Source organism: Vespula pensylvanica, chromosome 4, assembly GCF_014466175.1.
Source record: "Vespula pensylvanica isolate Volc-1 chromosome 4, ASM1446617v1, whole genome shotgun sequence".
Lineage (NCBI taxonomy): Eukaryota > Metazoa > Arthropoda > Insecta > Hymenoptera > Vespidae > Vespula > Vespula pensylvanica.
Window position 1 is genome coordinate 588,389 of NC_057688.1, and position 26,603 is coordinate 614,991.

The 26,603-nt window shown below is 33.8% G+C and overlaps 5 protein-coding genes and 1 long non-coding RNA gene across 7 annotated transcripts; 3 read left to right on the forward strand and 3 right to left on the reverse strand.

Moving 5' to 3' along the window:
* Positions 1 to 4,221: 4,221 nt before the first annotated feature.
* On the reverse strand, positions 4,222 to 8,643 carry LOC122628979 (protein spaetzle 4). The gene is made up of 6 exons (XM_043811928.1): positions 8,551 to 8,643; positions 6,623 to 6,831; positions 6,156 to 6,311; positions 5,252 to 6,067; positions 5,046 to 5,168; positions 4,222 to 4,931 (listed from the first exon to the last, which is right to left on the reverse strand). The coding sequence occupies exons 1-6, from the start codon at positions 8,641 to 8,643 to the stop codon at positions 4,685 to 4,687; spliced, it is 1,644 nt and encodes a 547-aa protein (XP_043667863.1). The 3' UTR covers positions 4,222 to 4,684.
* Positions 6,780 to 9,591, reverse strand: LOC122628857. Its single transcript, XR_006327122.1, has 4 exons — positions 9,057 to 9,591; positions 8,478 to 8,656; positions 8,236 to 8,383; positions 6,780 to 6,831 (listed from the first exon to the last, which is right to left on the reverse strand). It is a non-coding gene; the product is annotated as an uncharacterized LOC122628857 (long non-coding RNA).
* A 76-nt stretch (positions 9,592 to 9,667) lies between these two features.
* LOC122628852 (sentrin-specific protease 8-like) lies at positions 9,668 to 10,619 on the forward strand. Its single transcript, XM_043811597.1, has one exon. It carries the CDS (start codon positions 9,822 to 9,824, stop codon positions 10,473 to 10,475), a length of 654 nt encoding a protein of 217 aa, XP_043667532.1. The 5' UTR covers positions 9,668 to 9,821; the 3' UTR covers positions 10,476 to 10,619.
* A 736-nt stretch (positions 10,620 to 11,355) lies between these two features.
* On the forward strand, positions 11,356 to 12,499 carry LOC122628853 (WASH complex subunit 3). Of its 2 annotated transcripts, none has more exons than XM_043811599.1 (4): positions 11,356 to 11,511; positions 11,626 to 11,790; positions 11,881 to 12,155; positions 12,333 to 12,499. In XM_043811599.1, the coding sequence occupies exons 1-4, from the start codon at positions 11,461 to 11,463 to the stop codon at positions 12,403 to 12,405; spliced, it is 564 nt and encodes a 187-aa protein (XP_043667534.1). In that variant the 5' UTR covers positions 11,356 to 11,460; the 3' UTR covers positions 12,406 to 12,499. The 2 variants fall into 2 exon arrangements, with proteins under 2 accessions (XP_043667534.1, XP_043667533.1); XM_043811598.1 differs by having other exon boundaries at positions 11,374 to 11,545.
* Positions 12,257 to 13,660, reverse strand: LOC122628856 (60S ribosomal protein L44). Its single transcript, XM_043811604.1, has 4 exons — positions 13,533 to 13,660; positions 12,955 to 13,128; positions 12,651 to 12,767; positions 12,257 to 12,572 (listed from the first exon to the last, which is right to left on the reverse strand). Exons 1-4 carry the CDS (start codon positions 13,533 to 13,535, stop codon positions 12,552 to 12,554), a joined length of 315 nt encoding a protein of 104 aa, XP_043667539.1. The 5' UTR covers positions 13,536 to 13,660; the 3' UTR covers positions 12,257 to 12,551.
* A 1,149-nt stretch (positions 13,661 to 14,809) lies between these two features.
* On the forward strand, positions 14,810 to 25,767 carry LOC122628854 (glutamic acid-rich protein-like). Its single transcript, XM_043811601.1, has 3 exons — positions 14,810 to 15,387; positions 21,622 to 21,796; positions 21,948 to 25,767. The coding sequence occupies exons 1-3, from the start codon at positions 15,280 to 15,282 to the stop codon at positions 22,010 to 22,012; spliced, it is 348 nt and encodes a 115-aa protein (XP_043667536.1). The 5' UTR covers positions 14,810 to 15,279; the 3' UTR covers positions 22,013 to 25,767.
* The last annotated feature ends 836 nt before the right edge of the window (positions 25,768 to 26,603 follow it).

Here is a 26,603-nt window from a genome sequence, read left to right on the forward strand (position 1 = left end):
ATGTCGTGTATTTAATAACACACTTTTGATATTTTCGCACTTAAAGCACACATTTTATATATAAAATTGTTCGACACATACACACAAGTGCGTACATTATGAAAAAGAAATGAGAATTATTCGTCTCATTCTCAGCATGATTGATTGCAATCAAAAGAACAAGTGAACAGAGATACTTGTAAAGCAATATATATATATATATGCGTGTGTGTATGTACGTATATGTATATATATATATATATATATATATATATATATATACACCATATATATTGGAAACTATAAAAAATATTTATGAATAAACTGATATAATTTATTTTCATCGGAAAATTCTATTAAAGCATAGTGGTCTCTGTTTACCGTAAACTTTGTTCACTTGGATCTCAAATATAGTAATTAGAATTTTACGTATAAGACATGATTGGTGCATAAGCCGGGTGCACTCAGAATTCACGTATGCAATAATAAGACGATACTAATAATTAATAATCATTGAAGCGTTGATGGTGATATATTATGTAGCGGAGAAGCGGAAAAAACGGCGATCTCGTTCGAATGATCATGCGATTGATACGACACACGTCGTTGTTATTGCGAATATGTATTCCGAACGTAGATCACGACTAGTCTTCGATAGTATTCTTCTATCTTCTATGTTAAATTTTTTAGCGATCATGTGTATATCTATTTCCTTTCCATTATACCCTTTTTTTTTTTTTTTTTTTTTACCTTTTCCATCCTTCGCGTATCATACTCCCTCCAAAAAATTATCATCTGTGATCAATTTGACAAATTTTTATTTCCTTTTTATCCTTTCTTCGCGTTATATCTCTTCCAAGTCTTCCAATTGATTAAATCTACATAATAGTATTGCTATAAAAAAGAAAAGAGAAGAAAAAAAAAAAAACGAAAGTAATACGTTAGATATAAAACAGTTTTCAAATAATCAGGAACAATAGATATATGTTTCTATTTAAGAGGTAAAAATCGGCCCGTGAAAGAGTTTGCATTTTTGAAAGAAATGTCTTGTTTTTAATTTTACATCTTTTTTATTACCTTTATTAGACCGCGCGCGTTCCTTAATTGTAATATGCGGTGTAATAATAATAATATAAATACGTCAATAACTTTTGCAGGCAAAAGTAACGGGTAATGAAATGATGATCGATGCCTTCCTGGCGATGCACCGAAAGATTTCAATTTGTTACAATTTTCACGAGGTTTGATACTACGAAATGTATTATTACTAATTAGTGATAACAATCTATAGAATGGTTCTCTTAGCGCGAACGCGAACTATAGCGAATTATTTAAATCGAATCATTTGTTATTAGAAGGAAAGAAAAATCTTTGCAATTTAACTTAGTGCAATATTTTTATCGTCGAACGATGATGAATAACTTTGTTATTGAAAAAAAAAGAAAAAAAAAAAAAATTACAAACGGAAATATGCGTGTCGCAATTGAAACTAAACCAATGGAGTTTTAATTAACAGTATTTGGATAAATAATTAAGATGAGATATTGTGAACTCCGTCGATTATTGTGATTATTATCGTTTACACCTTTTTATATTTATATCGCCCAGTTATCCCGATATCCATTGTTCCTAATATCAGGATGTCAAAAGGGCCTTTTATATTCTTTCATCACACTTTGTATTCGATATATTATTATATCATTATTTAAAGGAATATATTTTTAAAGAGTCATAAATAAGCAAGGAAATTTTCTGAACGTGAAATGATTTGTTGTTTTTAAGATTATTTTCTTGTTTTATTATTTTTCTTTTAATAGCCAATTATTGTCTTCCTATATTTTTTCTTCCTGCCATACACACACCATACACGCGTATACAGACACAACACACACATATTATACTGCCTGTCAGATCCTTCGTTGTTCTTAAAAAAGAAAAAGAAAGAAAAGAGAGAAAAAAAAATAAAAAGAAAAAAAAAAATAAACGAATGAAACGTCGTAGCTTGTAATACGAAATCTCCGCAATAAAATCCTGCTTGATATATTGAAACAAACAAAAAAATGATAATAAAAAGAGAAAATGAAAAATGAAAAAAAAAAAAAAAAAGTCGTTGAACATCATCGTGATACGTACAATCGTAAGAGAACAAAGTTGAAACACAATTTTTGTAATTAAGCGTCGTAAATACCTATCCTTTTTTTTAATTTCAACGATCTTGAGTGCACAACATTATTTGTATCCTTTGGAAATAATGAAATATTCCTTTATCCTTTGTATACATAAATCGAGATTTATATCAATAAGCATTTTATCTTCTTACACAATTAACTAGATATATTACTTATTTATGCGCCGACTTCTTTTATTCAATGTTCTTCGTCGAAGCATACTAATTCAGCTATACATATATATATATATGTGTGTGTGTATATATATATATATATATTTTCACATACATATTTACATATAGTACCTAACCGTTACTCCATGCGTACTAAAACTCCATAAAAACAGTCGAGAAAGAAAAATACCTTTATATATTTTATTCTTCGATCGGATAAACGTTTAATGAATATTAATAAGAAGAAAAAGAAAAAAAAAAAAAAATAGCTTGAGAATGCGATATAAGGGAAAATTATTAAGCTACAATGAAACGTAAACATTTTTTACGACGTATACTTCATTAACGGAAAGGTTCACTTTATTTATCCGCTTGATTTTATTATAAACATTTTGTTAATCAAGAAACATATGCACTTATGTTATCTTATCTTACATACTATTGCGAGAATAATGCAAAGCGATTTACAATATATATATATATATATATATATATGTATATGTATATGTATATTCGTGTATGTATATATATGTGTATATATGTATATATATATATATATATATATATATATATATATATATATATATATAAGTTTTCTTCCTTCAAATATTTTCCCTGCAATGGTTTTGATACCAAATATATTTTAATCTATATTTATAATTGTATTTCTATTTATATATACACAGCTTCTTTATACATACATGCGTATATTGGATATATGTGTGTATATATCTATATATAAACAATATAATATGTACATACATGTATTACGACGTGATATTAACGACTTTAACGTCACATATTATTATTATTATTATTATTATTATTATTATTATTATTATTATATTATATATTATTATTATTATTATATTATTATTATTATTATTATTATTATTATTATTATTATTATTATATCATATCATACGCACGCGGATAAACATATATTTATAGAAAATATATACACCTGTGTGTATGCATACGTAACATTGATCAATGTACGGTAATTATTTGATATCACTGTTGCGCTATTTTGGCGTAAATAAAGTCATACGTTCGAGAGAACGTGAATGTTCATCGTTCGTTATTATTTTTCAAAAGTTTCTATATATTAATTCAAAAGTTTCTTTCGTCATGTAAACATACACTTGTAATTTCTTTTTTTTTTTTTTTTTTTTTTTTTTTTTTTTTTTTTTTTTTTTTTTTTTTTTTTCTTTTTTACTTTACATAAAGTTATTATGGCAAGCGTAATTTAAAAAAATTATTTGGATAAATTATTTCTTTTTTCTTTTTTTAAATTGTTGAATAAAATTTGTAGAATCGAATCCGTTTGCTAAAAAATGATCAATTGTTATACGAAAACCGAGTAAAATTATGAAAAAGAAAAGAAAGACTATTTGCAAACAGAGTTGTGAGTAAATCATGCGTTAAGTTAAAGCAATTTTTTTTAAATGCGTTATTATACTCGCTAAAAGGCTTGATAAATATCAATTGATTATATCTTTTCAAGTAATTACGAGTAAAATTTCTGTATTGGCTGTTATTATTATTATATATATATATATATATATATATATATATATATATACTTATATTATGTAATCATAGATAATTAAGTCGGCGAATCGCGTGCAAGCAAAATACGCGTGTTGCGTGTATCTATAAATGTATATAAAATCGTTTAAACGCAAATAATTATTAATAAATGAAAGTAACGAAAGATGTGTGTTGTTTTAAATCATTTTACTCACGAGCCTTATACTTCTTTTTTTTTTTTAAACTACGTAACGAATATTATATGAGAAGATATTTGTTATTGAATAGCATACCTGTATGTGTATATATATATATATATTAATGTATTATGTGTGTATACATATATATTAATATTTGTTGTAAAACGATCGTATTGTACGCTTGTACTTATTTTGGTATTAATTATGATTAAATAATTACGTTAATAGTTAATAATTACAAGTTAGTTAATAGTAAATCATTATCTTATTTGTCTTTATCGAGAGTACAAATAAATCAAGTACTTTCGTTATTTGCGTGCGCGAATAAATCTAAATTTTTATACAAGAGCGCTGCTAAGGTATATGCAAATTTTGTGCGTTTATATATGTGTATGAATATAATATATATATATATCATATATCATATATATATTTTTTTTTATACAGGGTGCATCATTATGTGAACCAACAAAACAAACTGCTTCACTTTTTCTTACTTTTCTTATTAAAACAGTCTTTTACGTTTAATTTGTTATAAAAATCGATTTCGTAGTGAAACGATATACAATACCTAAACTTCGTTGTATACCTTTTTCGATGACTCACTATGTATATTTTCTGTCATTTAATATTAGGAGAATCTAGAACGAGGTGGCTGCACCCTCAGCCTTTGTTTTTGAGTGCGAGGCGATCGCGACGTAACCCGAAATTCAAGAGGCAAGTCGTAACAGCGACAAACACAACAACTTGGAAACTTGAACCAATCGCTGAATATGCCACGACACTCGTTATTGGGATCGTAAGCTAAGAGTCTATGAAGTCTATACTGCTGTTCGCATCTGCATCCATCCCTGCAGTACATCTGCTTGTTTTCGTGTCTGTCGTAAAAAAGAATTAAAAGAGACTCATTTAATTAAAATCTTTCTTTTCCAAATGATAGAGTGAAATATAACAAAGAGAATAAAGTAATGTTTGATATTGTTGCTACTTACGTGCACTTCTCCCAATGGACGTATTGTTCAAAAGGATAAAGATTAAGCAGAGCAAGTACCTCGCCTCTGGTATTATTAGCCCAGAATGGTGCTACCACTTCTTCTTTTACAGGACAAGCATTTCTATAACGCATAAATAAATCTTTTTTTTTTTTTTACATCAAGTTAAAATCATTAAATGAATCCACGTTGATAGGAATACTCACACTCCACGGAGTTTCAAAACAGGTTGTTCCTGTTGCTGATCCTTCGCAGCAACGTCCTGATAAAGCTGACCTTCCATATTCACCGTTGCTGGTCTCGTCGACGGTCTATATTCTGGACGCGGTCTGAATTTCTGTTGATCGTCGCTGACAAAGGTCTCGTGAATAGTCGTCTCTTTGCCTACGTCGAAGGAATCTTCAGTGAAAACCGTTGACGAAGTTGGCGCATCCAAACTCTCAATATTCGAATCATCCTCGATGTCCAATTCCGGTACTTCCGTTTGTTCCGCTGGCTCTTCCAACTTCTCCTTAACTTTTTCATCGATCTTCTCATCTATTCTATCAACTTGTCCGGATATCTCGTTGATGCTTAAATTCTGCTCGCGAACGATTTGCGAGTGTGTAACTGTTTCGTTCTTCTCTTCCACTTCGTTGTCTACTTTTTGAAGTGTCGTTGATTGTGTACTGTCGATCTCTTTCGTAGTAACATCAACGCTAGATGACGAAGCTATTGTTGAGGCAACCATAGTCGAGGTTACCGGTGTAGTCGTAGATCCCATGGAAGATACTATCGTACTCGATGACGTTGTCGTACTAGTCGCTGAAGAAGTTACCATTGTTGTTTTACTAGTGGAGGAACTATCGGTCGCTCTCAATCTGTTGTATTCGTTCAATTTTGGAAATTTACCAAATCTCTTGGTTGTAGGATCGTTGAAGGATCTACTAGTGAAACTACGACCTCCATATTCTTCGTCGTCGACTCTTAAAATCCTCTCTTCGTCTTCTATCGGATCAAACTCATCCTCGTATTGATATCCCCTATGAGTTATCGGCAAGATAAATATATTGAAAAATCACTAAACCCTTTTTGTAAGTTTTTTCAAACATTTTATATCATGGTACTTACCTAGAGTCATCGGAGAAATGATGATAGTAATCGTCATACTTTAATTCAATATCGTTCTTCTCAAATTCTGCCTTCAAAACGTTTATATATTTTTCATCGCCGTACATACGTCTCATCAGACCTTGATTTTCTTGTACAAAACGACGTACGGCGTGCCTACGAACGGAATAATCGAACGGACGTTAACGAATCGTTGACATTTGTATATGTGTGTGTTCTAATAATACGTCGAACGAAGGCATAGTAAAATTACGTAGTCGGATCGCGTACGGCTCATATCAAATTCAATAGATGAAAAATATGTGTTGCGCTTGCGAAACACTTTCTTCGGTCTATCTATGTCACTAGAAACTTTGAATAGATCGATTTGGTAAATGAAAAGAAAAAGTATGTTATATCAAGAGTTATTTTCAAAAGTTATTTTCATACATATGGGGTATAATAAAAAGATAAACAAAATAGAGTACCAGGGATAAGAGCTACCAGCGATTGTACACCAGCTTTGCCGGCGAAAGTCACATGGAAGATTAACGATTGCAAATGCAATTGTACGTCCTGCACGCGAATATGGTTTGCTGCACGCTGATGATGCGTCGTATCCGAAAGTACTTGGACCACCACCACCACCACCACCACCACCATTTCCTTGACATCTCACTAGCTGCACTCTGATCACCTGTAATTGCGTCGTATAGGTGTATGTGCGTATGCGACGTATATAATATACCAAATAAATGATGAATAGTAATCGAATGTCGGTCGTTGATCAGATTAACATATCATTGACTAGTTAGTACGATCCCGTTAATGCTACTGGCTTCGTGTTGTCGTTACCACGTGCAAGCGGGATCGCAAATCGAGTCCGAAATCTCGACTCGATCAAGAGTTCGATCGACGGATATTGACCGACCGGTTTTCGTAAAACGAGTTAAAGATAATAGGGCGGAAGTTGATGCATTACAGTTAATGTAATATCTTGAGAGAAAAGATACAGAAAAAAAAAAAAAAAAAAAGAAAAATGAAAAAGACGTAAAAGAGAGAGAGAGAGAGGAGATTCAAAAAAAAAGGGAAAAAAAAAGAAAGAAAAAAAAGATTTGTTGTTAAACCCGAAGACTCGTGTTAATGAACTCACCTGGAGAAGAAGAAACGCGATTAATTTCATAACTCGCTTAGTTCGGGACACGTCGTTTCGGACGTTTTATTTATTTTTATTTTCCTCTTTTTCTTTTTCTTTTTTCTTTTTTTTTTTTTTTTTTTTGGGATTATCTCTCTTTTTGTTTTGTTAAATTTCTTTTCTTTTTCTTTTTTTCTTTTTTTACGAGCGTGGGCCCCGACACAATCAACGTCGCGGTCCCGCTTATGGCCGACTATCGATTTCACTGACAGTTTATCGGCACTTTGACGAAGCAAATGAAATAAAAAGGTGTGTATATTAGAGAAGAAAGCTCGAAGAGTATTCGCGCGGACTACTCGCGAAGGGTAGAGGGGCTCGTGGCTACATGACAGCACCTCCGCGTGCGAAGAGGATGCTTTCATTACTGGCCTCTCTCTTCGCCTACCTCGAGTCTCCTCCTCGTTCTCTCGTCACCCACCGCCCATGCAACGTGAACGTTCGCTTGGAAAAAGATCGCCCCTCTCGAGGACGAGGATCGACTCTTCTGTACTCGTGAATCCTCCTCGTGAAAGAGAGAGAGAAAGAGGTATCTAAAGAAGAAGAAGAAGAAGAAGAAGAAGAAGAAGAAGAAGAAGAAAAGGGAGGAGAGTCGAGCAAGACGAGGAGTAGGTCATCGTCGCTTGTACCGTTAGTTTCGCTACCATTGATGTGTGTCACGGGGGCCTGACAGTGACGTAGCAACAAACCACGATGGGACTTTGACTTCCGGCGAACGCAACATTTTTTCTTTTTTTTTTTTTTTTTTCCTTTGCATCTTCTTTATCCTACGTTGATCTTTTCTTTCCTCTTAATTTCATTTTCTTTTCTTTCCATTTATTATTGATGAATGATCTTGACCTTCCATAACATCTCTCTCTGTCTCTCTATCTCTGTCTCTGTCTCTTTGATATAAGCAAAAGAATATACCTAGATCTATCAATCCTTCAACGTTTGAATTTCTTTGAAATCATTCTACCATTTAAACGTAAAACTTGATTATCTCGCATCGAGAGAATATATAAACATCTTTTTTTAATATCTCCAGGTTACCAACGATCCTACTACGTCACTGTACCTGTAATGTGTTTATAGAGTTAGAAAAAGACAACGCAGTCACTCGTAAAGGCGACTTATGTCTTACAACGAGACATCTCGCATGTTCCACTAACCTCGAAACCACTGTCACTGATCCCTCTTTCACTGAATTTCCTCGCTTTTGTACAAAGAGGGGCCTTAACAGACCCAGGCTAAACCCTCGTTAACGCCTCGAGCTACGAATTCATCCCCTCTATCGATTTCTTCTCTCTCGATCAATCTTTGAACATCGATGAACATCTTTCAGAACTTCCTGGAAAATGAAAAGAAATTTAAGACTAATAATGCTTCTTATTGAAATTAAAAATTAATTAAAAATTCCAACTTAATATTTTTTAATTATTTCCTTTAAAAAAAAAATAAATAAATAAATAAATAAATAAATAAATAAAAGAACAAATCTTTAAACTTTCTCTTTAATTTCATTTCAATGAGTAGACTTAAACGATCGTATTTTACTTTGATATTTTTTATTGACTTTTCTTTATCTTCGAGGATATATTTTGAAATATTGTTATACTAATAGAGTTCCGTTAGAAGGATATCAATATTATCCGATGATGCGTGTGAAAACAGTCAACTTTATAATAATGTTATCTAATTTATATCTAATAGAGCGTGTCTGTTACAAGCATCGACAGAATAATTTATACCTCTAGGATGCATATGTTTGTGAATTTTAATCTATTTGTCAGCGTATTTAAATGAATTTATTTAACTTGCTCGTATTACACGTGTTACGTATCGTTCGGTAAGATAAAAGTTTTTCCTTTTTTTGTTAAACCAAAACGTATGACTCTAAACGTAGCCATGTTCATTATTTAAAGCAGTGTTTCTCAACCTTTATAGAAACACGTTTATTTTCATAAAATTGATAAAATTTTGATAGTATTAGACATATCTCGGTCTTGTTTAAAAATTGTTTAACTACGAGAGATAAAGTTGGGAACTACGTTGTTTTGTACACAACTATGCTCGTATTATCGTTTCGATAAAGAAAATTTATGAAAATTGTTCAATTATGTAGTTGTTCGAGAAACATTCAAGGATAATCCTTATTGCAGATATTTATTTAACGAATATATTTTTCTAATTTTCTGTGACCATGGTCGATCGTTGGTAATGATTAGACTTCTTGTCGTACATTACGTAGTAGCGTGAGTCAAGCTGGATAATAATAATAACTAAAAATTCTTATAAATTACATTATAAATCATTTATGTATTACAAATACACCGTTATACTTTATATACATTTTTTATACACCGTTATTTCTAAAATTATCAATTTCATATGAAAAATTCGTATTGCAATATTAAAATATATATGGACGTCTAATTTAAAACATAACCTTAAAGGATAACCTGTTTACAAATGTGATCAGTGGCAATGAATTAAATTGTGTTATTATTTATAACATGGCAAATAAAAATCCAAACGAAGTAGTATTGAGCTATCAAGATTGTCTACTTCGTAATTCTGATGTAGATTTACTGAAAGGTCAACATTGGCTCAATGATGTTATTATTGGATTTTACCTTGAATATTTAGATAATCATCTAAATATCCCAAATAAAAACGAAATACTCTATATTAGTCCGGAATTAACTCAACTATTGAAAATGACAGATCCATCGCAGTACGATATATTTTTAAAACCCATCGAAGCTCGTATTAAGAAATTTATTTTTTTCCCGTTAAATAATATGAATAGAAAAGATGTTGCTGGTGGCTCGCATTGGAGCTTATTAGTATATTCTAAGCCAGAAGAAACTTATTTTCATTTCGATTCTTGTCAAGGTACCAATGGATCGATAGCTTCAATCTTTACCAATAACCTCATGTTGTATTTTCATTGTAACAATGATAAAAAATTCATTGAAGTGAATTGTCCGCAACAAGATAATGGATACGATTGTGGATTATATGTTTTATGTTTCACAGACATAATTTCTTGTCATGCTTTAAAAAATGGTAAAGTAAGAGATTGTAAATTAAATAACGTTAATTCCTATGTTAAGTCTAAACGGATAGAGCTGTTATGTTTGATTGACGAAGCAAAGAAAAAATAAAATTACAAACGTGTTAAGCTTAATGCATACTATACGTATAAACGATTATATTCTTCCATTTAAATTTAATATATATAAGAAATTATATAACATTTTATAAAAAAAAATATTGATGTATCTACTGTTATAAAATTATAAATTTTTTATAAACACTTACAATAGAAAATATATTAATTTATCCATATATACCATATTATTACGTTTATTATTCTTGATAAAAACGCTGTAAGTTTGTATATAAGGTTTAGGATAATATTCGTAAGAGTATAATTCAAGACAAAATTTGAGATAAGATTTGTTTCAAAAGATACGTTAGTCATCGTATACCTGCTTATTTCAATACATTTTTCTATTCAACCCCAGTTTTCATCAGAATTAACGGTATGTTGCTAACGGCATCGGGGATAATAGAACTATTTCAAAGTTCATATAATCCTCTTTATAAATCAAATTCCAAATTCTAAGTAAAGGCATTTTCCGTTAATGAAACTTTTGAAAACCATAAATTATCATGACTTTAAAAAAGAAAGTGTCATTTGAATCCGGTTATGTCGACTTGGACTTTGTAAGACTTTCTAAAGAAATCATTGACTACTGTACAATAGATCAAGCTTATTTTCCAACTGTGGACGTACTTCTGTAATTATCTTTTGATACTCTATGTCATTAGATAAAAGAAAGGTCGAAACTTTTGTTAAATGATCTATGATTTTGTAAAAGAGATTACATTGATATTTTTTGATAATATTTTCTGATAAATATTATCTTCTTTTATGTATAATTTTAAAACATAACATCTTATTTATTTGAAGAGCATATTCAATATATAGTTGTAAGTACTGAAATACATTAACAGATGTCGACACGAAGTTAAGAAAACGAATGAAGTTAACCAACCAGTAACTAATGATCTATGGAAATATGACTCTTAATCTGACACTTGCTGCTTTCACAAAATTCATGTGAAATTACTTTTATATACAGGATGAATGATTATAAAATGCCTATTATCGAGCCTACTATCGATTACACAAAGGTGGAAATATTTAAATATACATTTTCCTTTGCATGTAAAGTATAACTTGAAATTAATATTATCTTTATTTTAGTTTTAATGATTATAAGTAAGAACGTTATTTTTTCTTTAAAGGTTCCACCAATAAACCAAAAAAGAACAATTTCTTTTATTAATCATTTTATTATACATACTGTAACTTTCCTTAATAAATTTGCGCTATCATGCGAAGAAAAATTATTTGAATTTGAAAATAAACTTCAAAGAGTGGAAGCATCTCTAGCAATTCTAGAATCTCGGGTATGTATTTAAAAAAAATTAATAGAACTTTTTGCTTTTGTTAAATATTAAATCTATTTATTAATTAATATCATGTATCTTCTATATCAGTTATCTTCGATACCAGACTTGCAACCAACTACAGACATTCAAAATGATAACGTCAAAGAAAACGATGAAGTTAAATCTGAGAATGCAAAGGTCTCAAAAATAGATGAACCAGATAACGTAGAAGAAAATAAATCTAGTAGCAATGAATCTCCTACACAGCAAGTTGAAAGAGATCCTCGTTATGATAAATATTTTACAATGATTCATTTTGGTGTAAAAAAAGAATCTGTCAAATTACAAGTACAACAAGAAGGACTGGATCCAACTGTTTTGGAGTAAGTCTAATTTTATCAATAAATCTTTATTTCATTGCTTCTTGAAATTGTATAGATATACGATTCGTAGGATAAATTTTATCTTTCTTGTGAACCATTCATTCCATTTGCTATATAATTTTCTATTTCGCATTTTTACACGACAGTAACAGCATTTTTATCTTTTGACCATAACAGCAAACCTCCTCAACGTATATCTTCTAAAAGCAAACCAAACGTGGCAGATACAGCTGCGAATGAAGGTGACTAACTCGTTGAATATTACAAACATGCTATCGTTAACGTACTTGTTATATAGAAAAGAAATCACTCTTAATAAAATAAACAAATATAAAAATTCTGAAGATTTATTTTATTTCTTATTAAATATACAGAACATAGCATAAAATAAATCATTTAGAACTGAATCATTTGTCCCTGAAAATAATAATATATCAAAGATTAGTATTTTAAAAGAGAATTCAGGTATGTACAAAATTGTTGATATGTATTTACCTTTCGCTTCTTGTCACCACCTAATTCGAAGTGCTTGCATCTTTTAAGAGGAATTTGTTTTCTGTACTTACACTCTGTACATTCCATTCTTAACACTATTTTCTTGGTAGTTTTAGCCTGTCGATGAAAAAGAAATACTATTGTAACACAAATCTTTACGCTGATTGATGACAAATTACATCATTGAAATGATAATATGCATGAAAATATATTAAACGCAAACACAGATTATACAAATTGTTTTATAATATTACATATTTTTCTTTATTATATGTATATAACATAATCCTTAAGATAAACGTACCTTCTTTCTGAATATAGGTTTCGTTTGACCACCAAAACCTTGTTGTTTACGGTCATAACGTCTTCTACCTTGTGACGCATGCCTTTCTTTGCTCTTTTTATATTGTGTCACCTTATGCGGCTTATGTACCTTGCATTTCTTGCAAAAAGTACGTCTTTGCTTCGGAACGTTTACCTGTAAATAAATCACATTTGAATATTCACATAAAGTTATAGTCCTAGGACAGAAAAACTTGACAATCGTGTGGAATATACATTTTTCTAACATTAATATCAAAGACAACTTAAACCAATAGCCTAAAGATTTTTTCACTGATATTATTCCCAAAAATTTATTTGACTACACATTATCATTCGTATATAAAAAACAAGTAGGAACTTGAACATTCGTGTATTTCAAAGGTTATGTTCGCCATTGACAACAATGTGTTATTTTCACGAGGATATATAAAATATATATTCCAAATTATAATAAATATTATCTCTTTAACCGCATTGTTTTTTATAAACGATACAAACACAGGATTAAAAATTTAACAAGGGATTTCGAAGACACCATAAAATACAAACTTCACCTACCATCTTGAACGTTTAGAAAGAAAAGGAAGATACTACGAAACGGAAGTCAACTTGGACAGACATAGTGCGCATGCGCCTATTACTCGCGTTGTATAAAACGTTGTCAAAACGTGTCTTTTAAATTTGTTTCTATTATATTTATAACACGTCTAAAATAAAAAATCAAGATATTTCGTGTAAAACAGCAATAGATAAACTAAATGCTGAATATTTTATAAATAGATAATACAAAGATAGCCTCAACGACGGACATCCAAATACGACATTTAATCGATAAAATCAACTTTATATTAAAGTATACGTCATAAATATGATTTTTTTTCTCATTTTTTCCAAAAAGAAAAAAAAAATAAATTATACAGAAATAGATATGTTTTGTACGATTATATAATACTGTCGACACATGCGTAGGCATATTGCAAATTTAGAACAATTCACGCAACTTCGTGAAGTCAACTATGTTCTCATATTAAAGTCAGCTGTTTGTTTTTTCTCAAAACAAGTAATAGTTTTGTCAATGTATTTATTAGAGAGAAGATTCGATCATCGAAATTTCTTTGACGAGAGATCAAATCTTTAAAACTTTTGATCGTTACGATTTACGCATTTAGATAATTATAAACGACGAAAAATATTTTGATTGCAACAAGATTGGAACGCGTCTTTTCCAACCTCAAATTTTAAGATGGCAGGTGCGTCTGCGTAACTCGAAAGACACGCTATCTCTACCCTTCCCTCTATCTCTCTCTACAAAATCATCTATCTATAGAATAATCGGGAGCGCGTTCTCTAAAGCGTATCGTCGCTTTCGCGTCGATACGTGTTTATTAGTAAGTTAGAAAAATATATCCTCCATTTTACTATTATGATTATATCTGTTTTCTAAGATAGGTTGAGACGCTTCCTTTCGAAGAGGGCAATATTTATCGATTTTAACGAAAGACGGGGTGTCCAAAATCGCCGCGTACGGATCGCAGCGCCAGAGCTTATTTGAATCGAGTGACAAAGCCTCGAAGCAGACGTCCAATGCGGGGTACGAACTCTCGAACCCCTCGTCCTATGCGCTATTTTATTTCTTTTATAGACAGTACGGAAGCGTTATTTGGAAAATAGTTTGCAGAAATCGTAAAATATTATGCGCTTTTATAAAGTTGCCAATAAGACGCAGTGATAGGATTCCGTGTAGTATAACGCTTTCGACCAATCAGGGATTTATCGAGTTTCAAAGCCGCGCCATCTTCATTTTTGAACAAAGCCAGGTTGGATGTACTAGAGCGAGCAGAGACCGGGTAGTAGTCCGCTTCGCGCTATTCGCGCCACCACGGTCCTCGGAACACGGTTCTCTCTAACTTCTGACTGGTTCGGCTCTGTCTCGCACCCGCCTCTTCCCCCTCTTTTTACCGCTCGCTCTTGCTCTTCTCTTTTCCCTCTATTTCTTTCTCTCTCTCTCTCTTTTCCCCCTCTCTAGCTCCGTTCCCCTCTCCATTCTTTCTCACTCGCTCTTCCCTCCCTCCAGGTTGGCGGTCTCCCTTCCCCCGTCCGTCTTCTTCGCCTGACGACGCTGCTCTCTCGGGCATTTCGCCGGAAACCGACGCCGCGCGAGGACTGAGCGTTTCGTTTAACGCGTTACGTACCATCTATCTTTTTTTTTCTCTCTCGCCGTTCCGTAAGCGGACACGCAAGCAGGCAAGCAGAGGCATCTCGGGATTCCAAGTGAAGACGAATCACATATAATTGATCTATCAACATGAGTACCAAGGAAAATAACGAGGTCGCTGTAGAAAAGGTGGCAGAAAACGACAAGGCTTCGGCGGACGCGAAGTGTGAGATCAAAGGAATCAAGAGGCCGGCCGAGGTAAGTGTCTTTCGTTATTTTCTTCTTCTCTTTCTCTATCTCTTTCTATCGTTTATTCCGTCCAAACGAGAGCACTCGTTTTTTTTTTCTCTCTCTACCATCAATCTCGCGAAATCTTATGGGAGAGACTCTACGAACACCTGTGATGGTCCTTTGGATTTCTCTCGCGCGTCGCCGCGACGATGCTCTTACGTCCGTCCATCTATCCATCCATCCATCCATTTATCCATCCATCCATCCATCCGTGCATGCTTGCATGCATCCATGCGTCTATATCCTATCCATCCATCCATCCATCCATCCATCCATCCATTCTTTTTCGCGTGCAAGAAGCTACGAAAACGAGCGAGGGAACAGGCAAGCTAAACACCTTCCTTGCTATCTTCTTTTTGCCTACGAATCCTTACGTGCATGCATATCGCGGATATAGTCGAGGGTCGTGCGCGCGTGCCGCCTTATTCTCCCGCTCCTGCGTCCGTTTCTCTCCCTCTCCACGTTCACAAGCTTTACGTGCGCGTACGCGAAGCGTAGCCTCTCACTCTGCTTATTCTATCTCCCTCCCTTCCCTCCCGTTCTCTCTCTCTCTCTCTCTCTCTCTCGTCGCCCGCCAAGCTTTCTTACGTTCCGTGATCTCGCGCGCCGTATCTTCGTTTATCGTTCTCTATATGCGCATACATACATACATACATACATACATACATGCGCGCGCGCGCGCCCGCCTGCCTTTTCCCACACGCATACACACGTACATACTCATATATATATGTATATTTATATTTTGTATTATTACATATATCTACATACGTATATAACGTGTATGTTATTATGACTGTGTGCGCGGGCGCGTGCGCCAGCGCACCAGTTATAAAGCATGTGTACGCGAAACGAAATGACGAGAAGACAGACACGGTGATGGTGAATGATGACGATGACTATGTCGACAACATCGGTAGCCTCTGGCGGCGGCGGCGACATAAGCAGTGGTGGCGGTAGCGTTACGACGGTGGCGGTAGTGGCGCGCAACTGAAGATGCACAATGCCGGCCGGCATTTTTCTTCCTTTCTACTTTCTACGATAAAGTCCATTTCTTCGAAACGATTTCATAATACGCAATCGAACCTTTCATCGCCGTCGACATTTCTAATTATCAAAAGAACTCGTCTCCTTGTTTTCCCTTTTAGAAAATTACTGCTAAAAACGTGAATCGAGGTAAGGGACGCCATTGTAATGTCGCGTGGCCGCCACGAGTACGCCACCGAGCCGATTACTTCTGTTTTCTCTCTCTCTCTCTCTATCTCTATCTCTATATCTATTTATCTCTCCCTTCTTCCATTTTCGAAATATTCGATAAAAGTTCACATTTTTTACGATTGACTTTTCCCTTCTCTCATCGTCCCGCTATTTTCAACCATAACTTTTTCAATATATTATTCTACATTTCGATGACGATGCTTTATAGTACCATGTGCTTCCCCCTCCCCTTTCTTTCTCTCCTCTTTATGTAGTTACATTCGTTGACGGATTCTACGTCGCCCATCATCGACGCTTCGAGATAGAACGCGATTTTTTTTTTTCCCCCTTATCTCGATGTCTCGTTCCTTTCTATGTGTAACTTTTCGTTCATTGGCTACGCAATTCCCTCTATTATTTCTCGTCGCTTAAGATGTAGTATAAAAATGTGCATATTTTTTTCTTCCCATCTGATGACTCCGACGACGACGACGACGACGACGACGACGCCACCGCCACCTTCCTCGAAGTCCCCCATTATGGCGCCCGAAACCAAGCCCGCGTTCGTTTCTCTATCTCTCTCGCTCTCGTTCTCTATCCGTTTGTCTTCTTTCTTCTTCCGTGCCACTCCCCTCCCACCTTAACGTAGCTTGTCTCGTTCTCTCTTTCTCTCTTTCTCCCTCCGCCTATCGCTCGTCATTCTCACGTTCTTTCTCCCTCCCGCTCGCTGTCGTAATTGATCGATAATTCGCCGTAAGCGGGTTAATCGTGTCCGGCGAATAGGACCGATCGATAGGGCAACGCGTATATATCTCCTTTGACCGATACGTTCCTTTGAAATTGTTTACAGTTTTAATTGTATAAATATCGCGCCAAGGGACTTTTCTTTATCCCTCTTCGTTTCTCCTTCGTTCTTCCTTCTCTCTCTCTCTCTCTCTCTCTCTCTCTCTCTCTCTCTCTCTTTTAACGTACACACACTCTCTCGAGTCACGCAAAGAGCGAACGAGAAAGCGAATGAGAGAGACAGAGAGAATAGACTACACACACGCGTCGCGCTCTAGCTTGTACACACATCTCTTCGTAATATCTAACATTCGCCGCGTCCTTTTTCCCTCGCCAATGAAAACCCCACGCGCGCGCGACTAGCGGCAAAGCCGTGCATTATAATACCCCCGTGTGTTTCTCTTGTCTCCCTGTCTCTCTTTCGCGAAGTAACCGTGCCAGCAACTAGACGACGTCGACGAACGACGCTAAAGAAGAAGAAGAAGAAGAAGAAGGAAGAAGAAGAAAAAGAAAGACAGCGACTATTCGTTATATGAACTTTCGAGAAAACATCGGTGTGATAATTTTTTTTGTCTTAAAAATCATGTCTCTCGTTATCTCTATTGGAGTTGAATGTTATTTTTAGAACGACTAATTGATCGCAGTACACTTTCGTCTTTCGTCTGCTAAAGCTTTGGAAAATAACAACGTACATTCTCCCCTTATTTCATTCAGGCGCGAAAATATACTTCGGAGAGTTTTCCTCTCCCTTCTTTCTCTCCTCTTTCCTTTTCTTTATTTCTTTCTCTCTCTCTCTCTCTCTCTTTCTTTCTTTCTCGTATATGCTCGTCGCGCCTTCTTCCAAATTGTTCATACTTGATTGTGAACTCTGGCGCGAGAGGGAGGCGAAGGTAGCGCTTAGCGTCGCGTCGCGTCGCGTCGGTGCGCCCGCCACCGCCACCGCCACTGCCGTCGCGTACGTCACGTGGAAGCGGCACGCTCGCGCGCGGGGCCGACGCTTTGAGCCTACGCTTCTGAACCACCGCCGAACGCCGCGCCGACTCGCTTCGAGGTCGATTCCCGTGCGTCTCGTATGATTTTCTGGGGAAAAAAAAAGCAGAGAGAGAGAGAGAGAGAGAGAGAGATGGAAGAATTTTTCTTCTTCGTTGAACTTATCGCATATCTCTCTCTCTCTCTCTCTTCGGTTCTATTCGTAATTCTATAATCGGGTTAATACGATTGTTATCAATCCTTCTAATTCTTTTCGAAATAACATTCGTCCGTTCGATTATGTTTCGTCGGTTGATGTGTACGAAGTATTAATCTATTAATATTTATTTGTATGGTCATTATTTTTTTTTTCGTTTCTTTCTTCTTTCTTCTTTTTTGTTTTTTTTTGGGGGGGGGGGGAGGGCTCTATACTGCTTTTGAATATGAAGAATGATAAAAAAGTTCTTTTAATCTTTGTAAATGTTTTTTTTTTTTTTTTTTGATCGTTGTGTGTACAAATAGATTCGTTATTATTATTATAATTATTATTTTATTCATGACCTGAAAATATAACAATAATGTTACCAACGATCGATATTACGCCTTATTGACTCTTTTAAAGACGCGCCAAATACGAAAGGTCGTACCATTTAGGAGAGAGAGAGAGAGACAGAGCGATGCAAAGTTGAAGATCTTTCTCGAAAAAATGTGAATATTCTTATATTAGTCTTGTGGCGGGAAAAGAGAACGTTTCTCTCTCTCTCTCTCTCTCTCTCTCTCTCTCTCTCTCTCTCTCTCTCTCTCTCTCTCTTTCTCCCTCTTTCTTTCTCATTCTTTTTTTGCGATAGGAAACGTTTGTGAATCGATGGTCAGTCGAGCCTAAAAATAAACTATCAGTTTTATGTGGTTATCATCGTAGCATTGAGAATCCCGCCTTAAATTTCGATCGCAAGCTTTGCTGCTGCGACACAAATACAAATTATTCCATTACGTGGCTCATCGTAACTAGATATCATCACGATTAGTTTTGCTCGCTAAAGAATTGTTTACTTTAATGGATATTATGTCGAATGTATAATAATATATCTTGATACGTTCGAGTTATCCTTATTATATTTATACAATACCTTATAGTTGTCTCTCATTAATCTATCACAATAGAGCATATATATATATATATACACACACACACTCTATTATATACATATATTGATTCATTCATTTCTCATATTTTGTCATATTGTTACATATTTATTAATAACATCTTGTCTCTCCGACCTTGACCATAATTAATAAACGTTTCCTTTAGAAGATGGATGCCATTGAACGTAAAAAAAAAAGAAAAAAAAAAAAGATTACGACGAATCCACATTTGAAGAAGTTTTCCTCTTGCATTGCTCGGTTCAGCCATAATAATAAAATGTATACATCTCGAATTAATTACATAACGCTCTTCTTCATTCGTCGTTAGTTTCTCTCGAGAAACGTAGGAGAAAAGCGATCAAAGAGTAGACCCGGTACGATAGATTATGCACGACTTGGGTTATCTGGCAAGACCTCGTGATTGTTTAGCGCTACCGATAGGTAATCGTGCGCGTTCGTCTTCGGATAACGGGAGCGTATCACGTTGCGCGAAAGCGCGACTGTTTGCGCGCGCGCGTCGTTAGTCGCGTCCGTCGTCGTCGTCGTTGCCGCTAGCGACGTTTTATGGAAACTCGCTTGAAGTTTAACGAGACTACCGATGTACGTACATATATACTCGTTCTTGACGAATCCGTACACATAATCTGCTCGTCTTTCGAAGAAACATGACCGTATCATAACGGGCAATTATAAAGACAATGGAATTCTTTTTTTTTTTTTTTCTTCTCCATAAAAACATTCATTGTATATCATTCGATCGATTTCTTTACTCGTGTAATTCGTAAATTTTTTCCACTTTTTATTTTGTTTTGTTTTGTTTTGTTTTATTCTCTCTTTTTTTTTTTTTCGAAGATAGATATTTTTATTTGATTACAATCATATGTAAATTGTATTTCTTATAGAGAATTAATAAATGTTTCTAGCGATGATTCGTCGGTGATCCGTCTTGAATGTTCTTCGGCAAAATATTTATCTTCATGATTTCAAACCGCAACTTTCCGTTTTGGTTTGAGTAAAGACAAGGTGCTGTTAGAATAAGATAGCCGGCCGGCAATAGGCACGCTACATTCTCGTGGGCTTCTTCCCCTCTTACACTTTGACCAAGCTTCTTCACGCAATACGAACACGACGGTGGTTCTCTTAACGTAAACTACCAGTGCGTCGCTTCGTTTTCATCAGCCAATCGTCGCTCTCCGCTATCACGGTGTTCGACGTTACAAGCTTTTTCATTGGTCTACGTGTCTCTTCCATCTGTTCTCTCTTTCTAACTATTGCCGATACATGAGCGCGCGCGGATACGCTGTTAGTAATGTTCAGGGACGGTCAAGAGCGTAACAAACAAGGTGCTTCATTCACCCTGATAGGTTTCATCTTTTTAATTCATCATTTATGTCAGATATTTGTTTCTATAAATTTGACATTTATCGGTTGAGACGTTTGACTCGTGTTCTTGATAAGCAATGCATATTAAAAATTAATTTTATATAGTAACTTTAAATGAAATTTTTTTTTTTTTGTATTATATGTAGAACAACTCTTATATAAGTTTTCTTTTTTATAGGTAATCCAAAATTTATGCAAAATGCAAATTTTATACGTTTCTCTTTTCCTAAGAATATTATCTTCACTTGTCTGATATAATCGGGAATCACTTAATATTTTTTTTTTTTTTTTTTTTATTTAGTAACTAAGAATGATAAATTAATTGACTCCGTCTTCTTTCAATTGTATTTTTTTTTTCTTTTTCCTTTTGTTTGCTAGTTTGATTCTTTATATACTTTATACTTAACACAATTCCATTTATAACGCGACGAACATGATAAGATTATATTTTTTTCTAATAAAATTTCTCATAACTTCGTTTTATTACTTACAAATGAAGATTTTTATATCGATAAAATCGACATGGTTGTTGAACACGTAAGTTTTCCCGCCATATTTGATATTATCGATTGTATCGATATAGCAAAAAAACGAGAAAATCTCTACCTTCTCTCTCTCTCTCTCTCTCTATATATATATATATATATATATATATATAATGTATATGTATGTATATATATTTGTTTATAAATATTGTATTTGACTTAATAATGCAATTAATTGCAGGAGAAAAACGATGAAGCAAAGAAACAAAAAAAAGAGGAAAATGGAGATGGCGAAGTAGAAGAAGAAGAAATAGAAGAGGAGGTTGAAGAAGAGGAGGAAGTAGATGGAGATGGTGAGGAAGATGACGAAGAGGACGATATACCGGAAGGCGAAGAAGATTTAGAAGAAGGAGAAGGTTAGTGAGAATTAAAAAAAAAATAATTTAATTAATTATACATACATACACACATACGTACATATACATATGTATGTATACGCGTGTGCGCGTGTTATGATTTGAAAATTATTAGGAATCGATAATTAACGTGATAATATCTTTTATACAGAGGAAGAAGAAGATGAAGCGGAAGGTGAAGGTGAAGAAGTGGAAGATGAAGAGGAGGACGCATAATGAAAAGAGGGAGAACAATATGTAAGTAAAACGGGAGGAAGGCACGTGGCATCATCGTCGATCTTCGGCAGTCTTCTCAGCAAACACTTACTCTCATATTGAGTGGTTGGTAGCAATGTTGATATCGATCGTGTCCAAATCCATATCGTTGGATCATCCTCCTGAGCTACGAAATAAAATTACCACCTCACCGGAGTTGTGTCGGGCTGACGCATTATATTAATGCAGTCGCGTTTTTCTACTGTCTTGGCTCTTCGCAATTCTGGTATCTACTAGCCGTAACCAAATACTGTTAGGTCGTTCGCACGAAAATTGTACATTTGTCCTGAGGACGGCATTAAAACCTAATACTAAATCTGATATACATATACACATACATACATATATATATATATATAGATTAGTGTGTGTATATATATATATATATATATGTCTCTTAGGCCCCTTCTTAATATACCAACAAAATCTCTGGTATATTCGATGGCTGCTGCTTGTCCTCGAGACGAATATACCGCTTTAATATGAACCACCTACTAAACTGGTATTTGCCGTCATCTGGCTTTCTGCGAGGGACAGTTTTTTATCGAAAACTTATTTAAGAATATCTAAGAAAAGTAAAAAAAAAAAAAAAAACTCTATTGTATTTAAATAGTGTAAAATGGACATTTGTGGGCGTTAATCTATTTTTTTTTTTTTTTACATTTGAAATCAAATTTAAGTTTATAGTTCGACGAATGTCTCTCACCTAGTGCGTGTGATTGAGTTTTTCTTTTCAACGTGTAATAGCAGTGTCTTCGCAGGAGCGCGAGGCTCGCAGAGAAAATTAAGTGGTGCATGAGAACGTGTGCATAAAAGAGAAACAAAACAAAACAAAATGAAATGAAACGAAACGTAACTGAGGCAAAAAAAAAAAAATACACAGAAATTAAAACAAAGAAAAATCAATAATGATTACAAATCGTACGGACATCTCTCGACATTCGGACGTATATATTAGAGAAATTCGTAAATAAATATAACAAAAAAAAAAAACATTAATAAAAACAAAAAAAAAAATAAAACCCCACCGCTTCGTGCTCCTGTTCAATAAAGAGACAGGCATATTAAGGTTATGTAAATGCAATGTTCGCGCCAGGTAGTATGGATGAGTAATGTGTGACTTAAACATTGCATAATAATTATACATAGTATGTATAAAGTTATGAAATAAGAAACATTTTATTATTAACGATAATATTATCTAACGTAATGTAACGTAACGTAATGCGGGGAGGTTGTTACTCTTTAGACTTGGGCATAGCGAGTAGGGAGAGCATTTATATATCCGATCCCCGAAGCTCACAAAGGCTGCTCTGCTGCTGCTGATGCTGCTGCTACTGCGCTCCATCGTTGTTCCATTTCTGTTGGATGTAATCTATTCTATTCTATTCTTATGGAAACACGTAAAAAAAAAAAAAAAGAAAAATATGAAAGAAAAAGAAAAAAAAAAAAAAGACAAAAATTCAATTCTATATTTATATTATTTCTTCTCGCAGTTACTTTGGAAATAGAGGGAATATAACGTGTAGTAGGCAAATCTATGAAATCTTAAAAGGTATTTTATTATCGCTAAGACGACGTGTATTCGATAGCATAGAAGATCCGATAACTCTCCCTATTCCAGTGTTCTCTCTCATTCTGTATCTTTCTCTCTCTGTCTCTCTTTCTCTCTCTCTCTTTCTCTTTCTTTCTCTCTCTCTCTCTCTCTCTCTGTCTCTTTCTAATTCTATTTGAACGTATTCAATTGTATTTTTATGTACTGTGGTTTTACTTCGATTTCATTGTCGTGGGCTACTCATAGCAGTGATTCTCGTTGACTGTCGCAGAGAACAAGTGATGGGGTATTCCTAGTGATTCCTTTTCATTCATTACGATCGGTATCTTATAAACGGTGACACATGATTAATATGTAGCCGCAAAAGAAAAGATCTGTCAAACGCCGCTCTAATATAGGGATCATTCTTTATGCTTGATAAAGATGATTCACTCAGTTACATCACGGTCAAAAAGCGACGATACTCTTTATACGTTTAGTATTAAGAGTTTAGTGGATCAGTTGCAAACAGAGATGCGTCTATGCTGTCACTTATTTTTTTGGGAGACTGTTAAACAAGAAGAAGAAAAAGAAGAAGAAGATGAAGATGAAGAAGGGTGAAGAGACATTGCGGTTACGATACCATTGTACCATAGCTGCATAATAATTAAATAAAGATAACGATAATTTGAATGCGAGACGATGTCCCACGTTTTAATGTACAAATATTTTCGAATGAGATAGTTAAATAAAAACACAGTTAGATCGGATAAATCAATTCGTTCTCGTAAAGTAGCAATGAGTTTTAATATCTGAATGAAAAAAATTAAATAAAATAAAAATAAGGGTATAATAATAATAATAATAATAATATTAATAATAATAATATTAATAATAATAATAATAATAAATAATAATAATAATAATAATAATAATGAAAAAAATAAATTATAAGAAGAACGATCGCGGTTTTATAGACTGCCATGTCTCATATGACCGTGAAAGAAAAAGAATTGGCTGTATGAAACCTAAGGAGATGGACTGGACCGTGTCTTTCGTGCTTATATTCTCGTGCACGATTGTAAGTGCGATCGTGTGTATGTATATGTGTGCGTGCGTGCGTGCATGCGTTCGTGTGTATCCTAGACCTACGAAAGATCAATAAGAAAAAGACAGGAAAAGAAGAAAGAAAAAAAGAGGTGTGGAATGAGGGTGCGAGCGCACTCAAAGAGGCACACGATATGAAAAGATCGCCTGGCTGATTCTTTATTAATAATATACGGGCCATACCATTTCTGGCAGTTTCTCTGTTAACAAAACACAACTACGGTTTTATACACAAAACTGCTACTGTAATGTACACGTGCTTGCTTCAAGATAGTACCTTGACTCTAATTGTTGACAAAGAACTATCTTAAAGTATGGAATGCCTGAGAAAAGAGAAAACTAAGTACTTTAGCATTCATAGTATACTATACGTACACTATAAGCATAGGTCTATTTAATTTTATTAATATAATGAGAAGTGTCAAGCCCCGTTTGCAACATGACCAGAAAAACAAAAGGGAAAAAAAAAAAGAAAAAAGAAAAAAAAAAGAAAGAAAGAAAGAAAGAAAGAAAAGACTTGTGTTGTGTACTAGATGAAGCCAGAGAATATACACGATACATTTTGTTCTCTACTCGAGTATACAACGCGATTCAGAAAATTAAACTTTACTGGTGCTAACGGGTCTTAAAATCAATCAGGCTGAACATGCCCAGATAACCGTTACATCCCCCTACGTTTGTTAGGTAAGCATGAAGATGATAAAAAAAAAAAAGCAAGAAAAATAAAAATAAAATGCAAATACAAAATTTTGAGATAAAATCTGGTAATGATACACATCTTTAAGATTTAAACGTAAACAAAGTCTTAGGCTAAGAATTTGGTTTGTGTGTTCATAAGTCTTGTTCAAACTACTTTTGTACAGGATACCATCGCATCATCTCTTTCTCTCCCCCTCCTCTCTCTCTCTCTCTCTCTCTCTCTCTCTCTATCTATCTATCTCTCTCTCTCTTTTCTCTTTCTCTCTCTCTCTCTCGACGTAACAGTAACCGACACCACAGACTACATTTTCTGCCCATTCCATCAGATTTGAAACTTTCATTGTATTTTTAAGTAAATACATTTTGAAAAACATTACAGATGTACCTTTTTATTCTTCACTAGTGTGTGAAGGAGAATATCTCTTCCCATTTAGATTAAAAAGTATTTACATGATGTTATTTTTCTATCGGTATATTTATGAAAAATAAAAAAAATTATAAATCGATCATTATGGAACATTACTTCTTACTTCCATATCATTATTTGAAATCCATATCACACTTAGAATATACTATTCATCGCGTATAATATTTAAAAAATTATATAGTATGTAAGTATAATTTTTTATATACATTTTTAAATAGAAAACGTTTTAAAGAACGTTCATTGTCCTCGTCTACTTGTATAAACTGCACTATATTATGGATGATAGTGTTAATAAGTTTGTTTTTGAGACTGAACGATGTAAATGCAAGTGAGATATGATTCGATACACTGCAATGACTATTGATAGTTGATTATTAAAAAATAAGATGTCTCTCAGATTACGTGATATTTATAATTCGTACGTACAAGTATACAACAATGGTAAACAATTGTATATATAATCCAAATATATATATATTTATATATATATGTATTTATATCTGTATGTATAATCTCCATTTCTTTTTCCATATACACGATAATATAATAACACATTATTGAGATACATTACATCATGTATAACATGAAAAATATAATTTACTACAAGTTAACATAGCAACAACAATAGAATATAAACTTCTTTTTATAATAATTTTTATAAAATAATTAAATGTTGCAATTTATTTGGACGAAGAAGGAATCGTTTTTAATTGACATTATTAAAATAATCATTTAAATTATACAAAATTAATAAACATAAATTGAAAAATGTGTAATGTATGCAC